The sequence below is a fragment of the Giraffa tippelskirchi genome, chromosome 8 (assembly GCF_054371585.1).
Source record: "Giraffa tippelskirchi isolate mGirTip1 chromosome 8, T2T-mGirTip1v1.2.pri, whole genome shotgun sequence".
Classification (NCBI taxonomy): Eukaryota; Metazoa; Chordata; class Mammalia; order Artiodactyla; family Giraffidae; genus Giraffa; species Giraffa tippelskirchi.
In genome coordinates this window covers 62,188,866-62,203,125 of record NC_137282.1, presented here as the reverse complement: position 1 = coordinate 62,203,125, position 14,260 = coordinate 62,188,866, and the positions used below count along the sequence as shown (strand labels likewise).

Sequence of the window (14,260 nt, the reverse complement as noted above, 5' to 3'; positions counted from 1 at the left end):
AGCGACCTGCTTCAATTCCCCCAACTACAGGCGTGCTTGTCAGCAAATATTGATTTAAAAGCCAAATTTCTATTTGCATTTGACAGCACAGGAGAAAACGCTCCAAAAGACAAAGTGGCTAGGAAGATGGGCAACAAAGGCTGGTCTCTCCTTTGCTTCCAAAATTCTCCCCAGGGAAAAACAGCTGTCTCCACCCCCACCCCACCCCTTACCTCATCAAACAGGGAGAACAGGTCCTCCAGCGACTCGGACTCGGGGACCCCCAGCTGCGCTGCGAACTCGGGAAGCGTCACCCTCCTGCCCTGCTTCATTCTGGCGCTTTCTGCATGCCTGTCCAGATCCTGTTCAAGTTTTTCTGGTTTTAGTCTAAAGAAAAAAACGAGGGGAAGATTGTTTTCAATCACAGAATGCTGAAAATGGAAGCTTTACTGTGACGTCTTAAGACCCAGCAAAACCTGAGGATGATTCACAGACAGAGGAGCAGTCAGTCCTCGGGAAGAGGGGCTCATCTAGAAGCCTGAGGGCCGGCTGTGTGCCCCCCAAGCCCTGGGACCCTGCGGTGTGTAGGCCCACCCTGGGACAGGCCCTCCCAGGATGCGGGGTGGGGCTGGGGTGGGCAGGCCGTCCACAAAGAGTCAGGCCAGCCATTCAGGGTTTAAGACACTTCTGTGTGGAATGACGCTGGCATTTGAAAAAAGAACCCAAACCTCAGAAAGAGCACCGTTAATTATCTCCACTGCCCTCCGCCTGCGACCTCCAGGTCTGTCATCCGCGCCGGGGTGGGGACACTGCAGGGCCTGGCGGGGTTGGGCCCACACAAAGCCTGTGCCCTCTGAATGGTCTCACTTCTGTGTCCCAGGTGCCCACAAGACGGCCGTCCCGACTCAGCGCCCGTGAACGAGGACCAGGGAACTCACCCCAGGCCCCTGAGCAGCCGGGCAAACTCCAGCAGACAGGTGTCGGTGGGGAGGCGGAGCTGGCCTTCCGCCAGGGCCAGCTGGCAGTCCTCGAACGTGTAGTCGGTCACAGAGACGCCCAGGGCCCTGCAGGAGGGGAGGGGCCGGGTCAGCCGCCCTCAGGGCAGCAGGGGGCTGTCCCGGGGATGGCGGCGCCAGAGAGCGGAGTCACACGCGGAGGCCCTGAGTCCCGGCCCCTCTCGTGCTCCAGGGTCGGCTCTGATGGCGGAGACCCATGCGACAGCGACACCTGCCGACTCCCACATCCTACTTCCTGCTCCGGGACCCGTGCCCACAGCGCCCTGGAGCAGTGTGTCCCCCGAACGCGTGCGTTTTTAACAAGAGACTGCCCTCTGCACGACCCAAGCTGTCTGCACTGTAAGTGGTGCTTCTGCTTAGGTCTCCACGTTCTGCAGCCTCAGTGAAGCTTTAGTTACTCATTAAAAGTAGAAGATGATAAGAATACAGGTGGTATTCAAGGTAGAGGGGAGAGTCATGGAAGAGAACAGTTCCCCGAGAACAGGAACGACCCCCTGGGTGAGACGTGGGGTGCGGGGGTGCCGGAGAAACGGGCAGCTTCACCGGGCAAAGCCCTCGGCATGTCCGCGTGGCTCGGGGTCTCCTGCCGGCACTCAGCCGCAAGGAAGGACTTGAGGGGCAAAGCCCCGCAGCATCAGAGGGGTGTGAAAGCCGGACGAGAGCACATGCCCGTGTGAGGGGACGAGCCGCTCTGGGGTCCCCCCGCCCCTGGCCTAGGAGGCAGGGCAGGCAGTGCCCTGTGAGTCCTCTGGTGTGAGTGCCGCGTCCCCCTGGGAGTGAGCCCGGCTGGGTCAGATGGAGGACCACATGGAGAACACTGGCAAAAACCCACTTTCAAACCGCCCCGGGGCTAAGGGCATGGGACCCCCTTCCACCCAGTGGGGAAACACGCTCGGCCTCCCTGGGCTAAGGACATGGGGGGCCCCCCTTCCGCCCAGTGGGGGAGCACGCTCAGCCTCCCTGGGCCATTCCCTCCTGAGGGTGACGTGGGCAGAAGCTGCAGGCCTGCCCCCAGCCCCGCCGGAGTGAGGCCCCTCCTGTTGGTCCCCCCCAGAAGCCATGTCTGGGGGCCCTGAGCAGGGCCTGGAGGGAGGTTGGAGGCCCTGACCCTCCCCCTGGGCTCCCCCAAGCCTGCAGATGGGATGAGGGTGCCCGCGGAGCCCACAAACACCCCCACCCACCACGTAGGAGCCTTTAACAGGAGCCACTGGGCGCTGAGTGCTCTGGACGCCGAGGCGTGTAAACCAGTGATGTTTAAAGACCGTATTCGGGGAGCTCCCAGGTAGCCTTGAGGTTAGGACTTGGCGCTTTCACTGCAGAGGCCTGGGGTCGATTGCTAGTCAGGGAGCCATTCCGTGCGCCAAGCAGTGCAGCCAAAATACAAAATAACAGCAATGATAGTAAATACCGCCCTCAGCACTAAACACACAGGCTGAACAGCTGACCCCACACTTCAGTGACTTGGGGCCTGGGGCTGCCCAGCCGCGGGTCAGCCCACGAGGGACAGGGCCCGTATCTGGTGCCTTCAGGGACAGGAAGCTGCCTTCGGGGTGCAGGGCACCCTGCTCTCAGGCTGGCACTGCCCTGAGGTCAGAGGGAGTCAGAACCCGGTCATCCCACAAGCTGTCTCAGATTGCACGGAAAACAGCCTTTTCTTGACTTTTATGGAAAGTGCATTCACGGTAGGAAATTTACCAGGTATCAAAAACAACCCCTCCAACGCCGTCTCCGTAACCTAGTGGCCTTTCACTCGTTTCGGTGGGACAGTCGGCCCTCCGATCCACGGCTCCACATCCGAGGACACGGAGGGCAGCACGCGAGGCCATCGCACACAAGGCGCTTGAGCCTCCTTGGACTTTGGTCTCTGAGGGCCTGGGACCCAGTCCCTGGCAGGTACGAGGGCATGGGTGTGGGTCCTGGTTGCCATGGCAATGGCTCTGCAGGCTCCATTCCACGGCTGCTGAATTCCCCTAAAGAGCACTCAGGTCTGGTCGTGTGGGGACAGGAGCCAGAGCTGCAGCAGGAGGTCCAGAGTGTCCCCAGGCCGCCTGCAGAGCCTGTGGGAGCCTGGGCGGGACCCTCATGGTTCTGGGATCCTGCCGCAGCCGTGAGACAAGAGGGGACCCGATGGCTATCTGTCCTTTTCTACTGAGCCAATGCAGACTGGATGACGGCATAAAAGTTTCTTCAGGGTACATACTTAAGATTTTTAATAGTGAATTTACTTGAGTATAAACTAAAAGAAAAAAAAAATCACACTCAAACTGTCAGGCCTTTGACTCTGTGGATAGTATATCTCTGTCCAGGGGTTGGTCGGGGTCCCTCACTGCCCTGACTTCCCAAAAGCTGAGAGTCGCGCGCCTCCTGCCGCCCGGTGGCTCTCTGTCCCAGAGTCAGCGTCGGGGGTGGGGTGGGGGGGCATGTTCCCCTGGACTCTGCTCCCAGGGCGAAGGCTCTGAGGCGTGTGGGCAGACTGAACGCCTGGGGTCTGGGGTGAGGCTGCCAGGGCCTGAAACCCACTGGGAGCTGCAGGGAAGCTGAGGCAGGAATGCTTCTGGCTGCAGGCACGCCATCCTATAAGCAGCGTGGGATTCAGTGCATAAAACCACACTCAGCAGAGGAAGAACCTCAGTAACGCTCTCCAGGTGGAAGGCAGCAAGGACATGCCGACCCAGGCCCTCCAGCGTGCTCGCGACCATGGCCCCGCTGCCTGTCTCCACAGGGCACACACGGACACAGCCCCGCGGGGACTGCTGGCTCACAGGGATGGCTGTAATGCAGAGAATTCGGGGGCAATGACCCATCCTCCGAAGGCTGAACAAGCAGAAATGTCCTCCAGCGGGACGAGGAGACAAAGCGTGCGGCCAAGCACACTCGGGCTGACGCTCAGCCAGGCTGCTTCAAACCCATCTCCCCCCGGACGCCGGCGGACAAGGACACCGAGTAATGAGTGCCTGGGGAGGCCAAGGGCACTGGGGCGTCCACGGAACCCCCACCCGGCTGCGCTGGGGGCGGGGGCGGGCACGGGCTCACTCACTCTGCCATCACACAGCGCACGTTGCTGGCATACAGGGCGGGGTCCTTCTTCTCCTCCTCCGAGGGTGTGTACACGGGAAGGAACTGCGCAGACAGAGAAGCCGGTCACCTGCATGAGCGTGGACCCCCCCCCCGCCATCATGAGCACAGCGTGGCCTCCACCCGGACAGATCAAGGTCTGGGGGAGCGGCTTCCAGGGCAGTCATCTTTGGGGTTGGCACTCCTGCTCAAGCAGGTGCACACATGTGCACACACACACACACACGCCCACACACGTGTGCACACTCCCAAACCGCCTTGCCTCACCAGGAGTCAGGGCATGGAGCGGTAATGTCACCCGGGGGCTCAGTCTTTAGATGCAGAAGAATCATACATGTGCTCCCATTTCTCATGGTCTCAGTTTTGTGTTTCCCGTGAGAGGCGCTCAGCAGCTTTTGGACAGCTACTGCATTTGGAGAGTAGGACAAATCGCCCCAGGAACTCGGGTCTCTGTGTGACTGAAGCTCACAGTGTTTTATGTACGTAAGTCCCACACCTCGGGCCAGGCCCCATCACAGAAAAGGAAAAAAACGATCACTGCACCCTTTTAACATGGACACTCAAGAATAAAGGAACGCCCTCTCCTATCAACTCTCCTCATGTAACTAGTCTCTCACTGACTGCTACCTTTTTAAAAACTCTGCAAGTTGCAACAGTTCCCCCTCAGCACTGGCATCTTGTAGGAGTGATACAGGAAGAAGTTCAGAGCAATATCACAAAGCCACACAGTTTCAACTCTTAAATTAGAAACCAGTCTGAAATAGAGCGTCCTCCCCAGAGTCTCGCCCCGCTGCTGCCTCCCAGCCACTAGCAGACGGGCCACAGCAAACATCCTGGGCTGTGGGCCGGCCGCCCTGGACTCGGGCCACGGCCCTTTCAGCTCAGTCCCTTATTAAGTGGCTTGTTTCTACTGAAGTGAAACCCTGGCTGAAGGCCGGGATCATGTGTAAATTCAGCATTAGTCTGCAGTGTTGACTGGACGGTAGCAAATAAAAGCTTTACATTGTGTAACACTAGTCTTTCATTTTTCAGATGTAGGAGTAGCAAGTGAATTCTGCTTTTAAGAAAATAGACCATTCCCATCTACTCGATTAAATTTACAGGCTGCATGAATGTGGCATGTTTATCTGAGCAGAGAGGATGGGTACTGGGACTCTGGAGACGGGCTGAAGACTGGCGGGCAGTCCGCCTGGTCTGACCAGGTATTCAACAGAGGACAAGAGTGTGGTAAGTTTAGCAGTATGATGCCAGCTGTGTTAGCATCAGGTGGAAATATAAGCCATTAATTGCTTGTGTGCGAATTTTATACGCTTTAAGCTACGCTAACCATAATAAGGGAACAATGGGCTTAGCTTCCTGTTGATATTTAAAATCCTATCTGAGTGGATAAAAAGTCACACAAGAGACACAAAGTGACTGAACCACTGGGAAGCCCTCTAAGAAGTCATGAGAAATGGAGAGTTCAAAGCAAGACAGATAACCTAAAACCTTGTACAGATACCAGCATGATGTTGTATAATACCACTTCCATAGAGATCCTGATATAACATTCTATCTGTAGAGTCGTCAACATAACACCTGGTAACACTCTGTCTATGGAGACCCCAACCTGTGACATAATGTAACATTGCGACAACATACACAACACAACATTGTGAAACATCACATCGGTATAGACTCTGATGCAACACTGTGTAAGGCCGTATCCAGACAAACCTCAATTTCCACTTGATTGTGAAACTGGCACAGCGTGAGCCACAGGATTTTCAACCTTAAACATGAACAGATTTACAGCATGGTTAAGTCTCAAGTCCCTGCAGCTCTGAAGCCAGGTCTCCACACCCCGCTCCCCTGCAGAGGGCACTGCTGAGCAGGCTGGTCTCCGGGAGGCGCTGAGCCTTCCTGGGCCTGAATCTCAAACTCGAACGCATCCCTGAGGACAAGGCTGAGCTCATCAGAGACTCCCACGCCTGCCGGCCGCACCCCCTGCTTGTCCTCCGGCTCAGGACGCCTCGTCTCCCCATCTGGCCCCTCCGGACCCCCGAGGCCCCCCGAGGCCCGAGGTTGTGGCACCCCTCCCACCGTCCACCTCTTCACGGCCCGCTCCAAGCCCAGGTCACCAGGACCCTGAAGGACCCCCTTCCCAGACCCTCTCCCAGCTTCCCCCTGGCTCCTCACCTCTCACTGCACCCCCTAGCCCTGGCTATGCTGCCCCCACCACTCGGCACACCAGGGCCACCCCTGCACCCCAAACACCAGCACACACGCTGGCGCCTTGGCCCCCGTGCGCCCCCTTCCTTTCCAGGGTCAAGCTGTGCGCTTGATCACTGAGTGGACAGACGCAGGCGGGAAGAGGAATTCTCCACTCCCCTCCCGCCGGGGTGGGGTGGCAAGGGAGGACCACCAACTTCAGTCCCGGGATCCCGGGTGTGGGGAAGGCCGCCTCGTGCAGCCAGACTCCCTCGGCTGAACTGAACTGCTGGCCGGCACGGCGACTGCTAAAGTAAGCGGCTTGGTGGCCCCTGGAGGGGAGGACAGCGTGGGCTCTGACTTACGCTCCGGGGCCTTGCCACGTCCATGTGATGGTGTCCTGGAGGCAGGAGAGGAGCTGTGAGTCTCGACGGAGCCCCTCGTCCCTGCGACCCCCCTCCTCCCAGAGCCGCTCAGCACCCTGCTTCAAACGAGCCGATGGAACAAAGTGAAGAGGGGGAAATCTAGAACTCTACATGTGGGTGACGGATCCTCGTTCTCAGAAACTGGCCAAGGGGCGTGCCTCTTCAGAGCCGCAAGGACAGCTGCACCAGCCCATGCGGCTGCCGGCTCTGACTGGTGTTCAAGCACCAGGTCTGTCCACACCAGCAGGCACGTGGTAGCGTACAGACCTGGGACCCACAGGCCCAGCTCGGAAGCAGAGGGGCTGAAACCCCCGGGGCCCACAGTGTCAGAGGGATCCCACCGTGTCTGCACCAGCGCCCCGCCCCCCGCCATGACCCGTCATGACAAGGCTCCTGAGGAGGGTCGGTGTGAGCGAGTCCCCCTCGGGTCCCCCAGGGAGACTCTCGCAGCTGCACCAGGCAGGCAGGGACCCCAGAGCTCCACAGCCCTGCAGGGGCAGGATGCCCGCCCGGGGGCAGGCGCGGGTTACAGATGGGGTGGCCCAGGAGGAGCGCCCATGGGCACCGGGGCCTGAGGCCTCGTCCAGGGCCTGCCCCGGGAGCCGAGCTGGGCTCTGTCAAGAGCACCGTCAACAGGGCGCTTCTGTCCCCAGAGGACGGACAGCGGAGGCGGTTAGCCCCTCTCACTCCTGCTCTCTAGCCCTCGGGACTCAGTCTCAGTTTTAAAATGTCCCGAGTGTGAACTGGGCGGTGAGAGGTGCTGAGGAGACGGGGGTCTCACATCACCGGGTCCAGCTCAAGGATGGGCCAGGACTCTGACCCATGAGAGCAGGGCTTCAGGAGCGAGGACGGGAGAACACTCTGGAACACGGGGCAGTTCTGAGGCCCCAGGACACCTGCTGGACCTGTGTGCCCAGGAAGATGCACTCACCAGTTTGTTTGGGTACCGCAAAACCACGGGCTGGACGGGAACCCCCGGGATAAACGCACCTGCGGGGGGAGAAGGGACACCTGTCACTTCTGCAGCGGCAAGTCCCCTGCCTGCACGTCCCGTGTGGGTCTCAGAACAGAGTGGGCTTCTCGGCCAGGCCTTCCCAGTCAGAGGTCATCGGGGGCCGGCCGCGGACACTCAGACCACACCCCAGGGTCGTAGGAGACAGACATGAGAACACTCCGGGCTGAGGCACTTTGCCGGGAGTGAGGGTCTCCCCTACCTCCTCGCAGAGAAAGAGAGAGAATTAAGACACTACATACCAGGCTTGAAGGTGATTAAGCAGGTCCTATTAGTACATGTGCCTTCTGGAAAAATCATTATCTTGAAATGAGAGGAAAAAAAAAAATCAGCATCAAAGGGCCGGTTCAGGGGCCAATTTCCCAGCCTGCTTCTTCTGGGCCCGATGTGGTTCAGGCACTTCAAACATATTCAGTGGAGGAAGAGGCAGACAGAAGCATTCATGAATTCCCCGCCTCCCGACGGTGGGACGCGCAGTGCCCAGCGGAGCTGCCGCATGGACCAGACACGGACCAGCCCAGGGACACAAGCAGGACAGAGGCTCACGGGCAGGGAGCCTGCGGCTGAGGATGGCCTCGTGGACAGAGGCCGAACCAGCAACAAAGTTAACACTTTTGTCACGGGGATCTCCCATCTCTGACTCACACCGACTTCCGGCAGGGGGATGGAACCTAACTTCCCCCACGTGCTGGAAAATACAGCCCATAAGGTTGCTTTCAACCCTGGGCCCTGGAGGAAAGACCAGCTCCAGGGGGCTGGGTCCAACCCTGGGTCAGGCAGGTGAGCTGAATGGAGGAGGGGGTCATGCCATTCTTGGGGGGGTGGCAGCCGGGACCCTGGAAGCACAGCCCCCGAGGGGCTGCCCGTCCACAGGCAGGGGGCCCACCAGCAAGGCCGTCACTGTTTTCTGAGCAGCCAGAACCCAGAGAGTCCCGTGGGGCTCCAGCTTCTCGAGGTCGGCTCAACAGAAAAGGAAAAGTACATATGTATACGGCAGGGGTCACACCACACCCACGGCTGCCACTGGCCGAGGATTCTGCCCCACAGCCCAGGCCAGCCTTCCCGGGGCCCCGAGGGAACGGGACACGTGCGGGCAAGCTCAGAGCTTTCAGAAGCCAGTGGACACAGCCCAGGGCCATTCGGGCACAAGACCGCTGACCCTGGGGCCAGGCCAGCCACCTTTCTGATGTAGAACGTGGGAACTTGAGAACTTGAGATGCATGTGGAAATTATTTCCCCCCATTTCTTATTCTTAAAATGTCAGAACCAAAAATACCTGATATACAAGCATGTTCTTGGATTTGCACTTATCAGAAAAGAAACGCAACACGGTGAACCAGCCTGCAGGGAAGCCAAGTTCCGGCTCGCATGTTTCTCTTGCCCCTCCGACCCCGAAGTTCACGTCTGTCGGAATAAATCCGCGCAGGACACAGCGAGGCCACCCACCTGTGGCCACTTCCCGCCGGCCTGCGCCCGCCTCCTGATCTCCTCCACCGTCTTCCTGCGGGAGTCCTGGTCTGCCCGGGACACGAACACCGGCCGTATGTACTTTATCAGAGCTGAAAGACAGGGCGGGTGCTCGTGTGGGGTAGGGCCGATGGGGGCTGCCCGTGGTGAGGTGAGCCCCCCAGAGGTTCCCCGCGGGCTGTGCTGACCACAGGGATCAGGGACGGCACTGAAGCCTCAGAGACCTAGACGACGGCTGGGAGCCCCACCAGCTGCGGGGCCACAGGCAACGAGTCGGGAGGAAGGGACAGGCGGGGCTGACCCAGAGGACTGGAGAGCCCTCGGTCACCTGCGTCACCGAGGAAAGACCCGGAGAGCCCAGGGCCCGCGGCTGACCTCCCTGGGGCCGGGGGTGACCTCCCTGGGCCCATAGCTGACCTCCCTGAGCCCGTGGCTGACCTCCTGGGCCTGCGGCTGACCTCCCTGGACTCGTGGCTGACCTCTCTGGGCCTGTGGGTGACCTCCCTGGGAAACAGGACCTCTGCAGATAAGGCCAAGTCAAGATGCGGTCAGGCTGCACAGGGTGGGCCCTGTTCAGGGACTGGTGTCCTTGTACGGAGGACAGATAGCCAGATGATGGAGACAAGGATGAGGGGACACGGCCACAGCCGGGGGGACGCCCCGGAGAGCAAGAACACCGGACGCTTGAGGGGGGCCTGGGATGGGTTCTCCTTCGAGACCGACCTGCTGACACCTGGACTTTGGAGTCTGGCCCCACAACAGTGAGAGAATATACATTTCTGTTGTTTTAAACCACAGGCTCTGTGGTGCTTGGTCAGCACTCCAGGACACAGACACCCCCTTCTTAGGAATTCCCTGGGGTCCAGTGGTAAGAATTCTGTGCTTTCACTGCCAAGGGCATGGGTTCAATCCCTGGTCAGGGAACTAAAGCCCTGCAAGCTGCATGGTTTAAAAGAAAAGAAATAGAGAGTCCGTTCTTAGCCCCCAGCAAGCGCACGTGCGCGTGCATGGGTGTGTGGGCAGAGGAGGGCGCTCAGGACTTCCACGACCAAAGCTGACAGCAACAACCAACACGCTGGTCCTTGAATAAGGATTTAAAGGTGGGAAGATACTTCTTAGGAGAGGAAACTCCGACCTGACGGCAAGCGGAGGCCGTGGTGGTCGGTTACCCTCCTGGGCTGGTGAGGCCACAGTAGTCGGTCTCCACCCCTCCCTGGGCCCAAGATAGGCTGTGAGCTCTTCTGAGCATTTTTGCTATTTGTAAATGATAATATTTCATGACCTGTATTTCCTGGAGGTCTTACAAAAGTGAAAAGAAAACATTTTTAAAAAGAATAAAATTCTACCTAGTTGGGTCCATGGCACTCAGAACATCTATGTGGATCTCAGTGATCTTTTGTCCTGTGTCTTGAAATAGTTTGCTTTTTCATGCAATTGAAACCATTTCATCCTTCCTCACTGATTATTCCTGACGCTGCTAAAAAGGACCATGATGAGAAAGGGAGGTTTGGTGGAACCATCCAGAAGGATGAGGCAGGTGAACCCACCAACTGCTACAGAAACTCCCCCCCGGGACAGGTACTGAGTGAGCCCCAGCTTCCAGCGCTTCTGTGAGCTAAGGGTAACACACTCTTGTTAGAACTCGAAGGAGCGCTTTAACACCTCACAGTTGAGGGTACTTGTGTGCTAATAAAAAATGAAAACCACGGTAATATCAGAAGAAGTCATAACACAGAGGTCAAGGTCCAGAACCTAGTTCATGGAGGTGGGACCTGAGCAGACGTGTCTGCCGTCACGTGACCTGGACCGGCCAGCAGGGTGGGTGTCAGTGCCCCCAGGATGGGGGGCGCTCAGCGCTCCCACCAGGATGGGGGGTGCAGGCTCCCAGCAGGATTGAGGGGGTGGGGCTCACTGACTCCCTGCAGGATGCGGGGGCTGATCACTGCCACAACGATGGGGGCTCGCTCCCTGAAGCACTGGAGGGGCGGGGCCACTCCCCCGGAGGGGCGGGGCCACTCCCTCGGCGGGGCGGGGTTCACTCCCCCGGAGGGGCGGGGCCACTCCCCCGGAGGGACGGGGGCCACTACCCCGGCGGGACGGGGGCCACTCCCCCGGAGGGACGGGGGCCACTCCCCCAGCGGGACGGGGTCACTCCCCCAGCGGGATGGGGGTTACTCTCTCCAGCGGGATGAGGGTCATTCTCCCAGCAGGATGGGGGTCACTCTACTAGCAGGATGGGGGTCACTATCCCAGCAGGGTGGGGGGTCACTCTTTCCCAGCAGGATAGGTCACTCTCCCCCAGCAGGATGGGGGTCACTCTCCCAGCAGGATGAGGGGCTCACTACCCCAGCAGGATGGGGGTCACTCACTTCCCCATACGGGGATGTCTCTGCTCTCCGCCTTCATCACGACGGAGGACATCGTCATGGTGACGGGGATGGCGTCGAAGTAGGAGGAGTGTGGAGCCAGGGTGAGGATGGCGGCCTCGGTGGGCAGTGCCCGCCGCCCCTTCACGACCACGTGGTGGAAGCCGCCCGCGAACCACATGGTGCGCATGATGGCCTTGAGCAGCACGTCCACGACCCTGCAACAGAAGCGCAGCCGTCGGGGACAGAGCCTTGCGGCCCAGGCCTCGCCAGGGCCATGCCAATCCCAGACGGTGCCAGCATCCTGTTCCCGAGGCAAGGGCACTGGTGACCCTGGAGACACAGAGCTTTTCCAGGGAGGGGCTGGGAGAGAGCTACAAGGGCAGGGACCCGCCCTCTCCCCCCACCATCCTCCCCTCATCACACTGGTAGACACCTTAGACTCGGACGTGTGGGCAGAAGAGAAAGGTCCGAGGAGACCCCAGGGCAGGCATCAGAAGAGACGTGTAAGAACCCACACATGTCAGTACATTACGGAGCCAGGGTGCTCTGAAATTGTCCAGAGGACAAGAAAAAGAAAGCATGTGTGAAAATCAAATGTCTCATGCAGAAATGCCAGCTCCCCAGAAAGGCTGTAAAATGGACAGGGAACCTCCCAGAACATGCCGGAAAAAGCCAGGACAGAACTATAAGACACGAGGAAAACAGCTTCTCAGATTGAAGGGAGGCACAGGTCCCAGCACCATGTAAGGCACTGACCAGAATGCAGTTTGTTAAAAAAAAAAAAAGATTCATGCAATCTCCTTTCAAAAGTTTTCAAATTTCCAACAACAGAGACTTCAAAACTTTCCAGAGAGGAACAAGTGGGCTTCTAGCATCTAAGCTGCAGCTACTCAGTAGCGTGTCATGAAAGCGCCGAGTCAATTCTATACCCAACCCAACTACCCACCAATGCACAGAGCAGAATAAAGACACTTCAGACACAAAGGGGAACGAGCTCCTTCCACGCATCTTCTTTCTGAGATGAGAGTCCGATACTCCACAAAATCTTGGATGAAAACCAAAAGGAAAGAGAAAACAGGCCCAGGCACTGCAGACCACGCCTGAGAGCAGCGGAGGAGGGACACGCACCAGGGGGTCAGGGCCTGGGTCCCGGGGGACAGCGACCCCCAGGCCGCGGCTGCGTGACCTCGGCCACAGAGAAGCTTGAGGCTGCACTCAGGGCTCATCATTCTTTTCGTAAAAGGCAACATAAAACTGGAAACTCCATAAAACAGAAAAAGACAGTACAGGAAGTAAAGGTCAGACTCCCCACAGCAGGTGGATATGCAGGTGACCTCAAGAATCCACATGTGAGGGAAACCCGTGGTGACCCTGACCACCACTCTCACCCAGCCAGGGCCCTAGACCCGCTGGCTGCCTGGTGCCCCTCAGGGTTGGGGTCTGACCGCGACAGGCCCAGAGCACTCGACTCCTTCCCTGGGTGATGGAGGCCATGGCACAAAAGCCACACAAGGTGGGTGTGTGTGCTGCTGGGGTACACGCCAGTACACAAACATGTGTACGCACATGCACACACTCATACACACAAACATGCATTTGTACACACTCGTGCACACACACGCATACACTCAGAACGACGCTCAGTCTCTGTGGACGTGAATACCCAGACCTCCCATGAAACCACCCCACGTCTCCGCACACGGGGGCACATCGTGTGCCTGTCTCACTCACACACACACACACACACACACACGATGCTTCTGTGAAGTGGGCTGCTGGAACTAAACTTTGCTGTGGTCCACTTATCACCTGATGAGATCAAATGCGTCACTGCAGACAAGAAAAGCCACAGGGAGTCAGAACAGGAAATGCAAGTAGCCCCAATTCACCTGTGTGAAAAGACAGACTCGGAGGCCATGCGAGGTGAGGTTCACCTTCACGGGTGAGAACAGGGGGGAAAGGAGTCCTGCCCGAGTAGAGGGAGGAAACGGGAAATAAAGACCCTTTTAGGAAATCACTCCTGGGTAGAGACTACAAAATCTCTGCTTTCTGTGGGTTCTCAATCCAGACAAACTGAAATTCTGATTCCTTTTTGGTCTGGGTTTATTTTCCTTGATTATATATTTGGTACCAAATTTATCTGGGTTTGATCCCTGGGTTGGGAAGATCCCCTGGAGAAGGGAAAGGCTGGCTACCCACTCCAGTATCCTGGCCTAGAGAATTTCATGGACTGTATAGTCCATGGGGTCGCAAAGAGTCAGACACAACTGAGCAACTTTCACTCCCTACTCCCTCATATTTTAGTTAAAAAAACCTCTCAAGGTCAAGTATGATTTCCAAAGAGATTAGAAAACCCGGCTCCCTCGTCCCCTCTGGTTCACTCTCGTCTCCTCTCGCGCGCTCACTCACGGACCCGCTCACTCATTCTGGAGAGACTCCGTGTCACCAGGCAGGCTCCGTGACCCAGATGTGCTGGGACACACCTGTGGAGCCGGCCACACCTGCCTCCGGTTTCGAGGGAGGAAGGATGACTGTGGTTCACTAGAAACTGGGTATGGTCTGCGGATGTGAAACAGCGTGAGGCGGGTGAGGGGTCCTCCAGGCACGGTGCTCGCCCACAGCTCAGAAAACCCTGGAGTGGTAACCGGCTATCTCTGCCCTGCACGTGGTAACTCTGCTCTGACCATGGCACGTGGGCAGCGGAGAGCCAAGGTCCAGTAGAGATGC

The 14,260-nt window shown here is 58.1% G+C and overlaps 1 protein-coding gene across 2 annotated transcripts in view; it reads right to left on the bottom strand.

Moving 5' to 3' along the window:
• Positions 1 to 14,260, bottom strand: part of LPCAT1 (lysophosphatidylcholine acyltransferase 1) — a 40,231-nt gene that overhangs the window by 6,772 nt on the left and 19,199 nt on the right. For both annotated transcript variants that reach the window (XM_081523634.1, XM_081523635.1), the window contains exons 3-11: positions 11,534 to 11,748; positions 9,144 to 9,256; positions 7,940 to 8,000; positions 7,617 to 7,675; positions 6,626 to 6,660; positions 5,787 to 5,841; positions 4,033 to 4,115; positions 918 to 1,043; positions 213 to 366 (exon numbers count right to left, since the gene is read on the bottom strand). In XM_081523634.1, the coding sequence (XP_081379760.1) occupies positions 213 to 366; positions 918 to 1,043; positions 4,033 to 4,115; positions 5,787 to 5,841; positions 6,626 to 6,660; positions 7,617 to 7,675; positions 7,940 to 8,000; positions 9,144 to 9,256; positions 11,534 to 11,748 (901 nt within the window). The remainder of the gene's footprint in view (positions 1 to 212; positions 367 to 917; positions 1,044 to 4,032; positions 4,116 to 5,786; positions 5,842 to 6,625; positions 6,661 to 7,616; positions 7,676 to 7,939; positions 8,001 to 9,143; positions 9,257 to 11,533; positions 11,749 to 14,260) is intronic.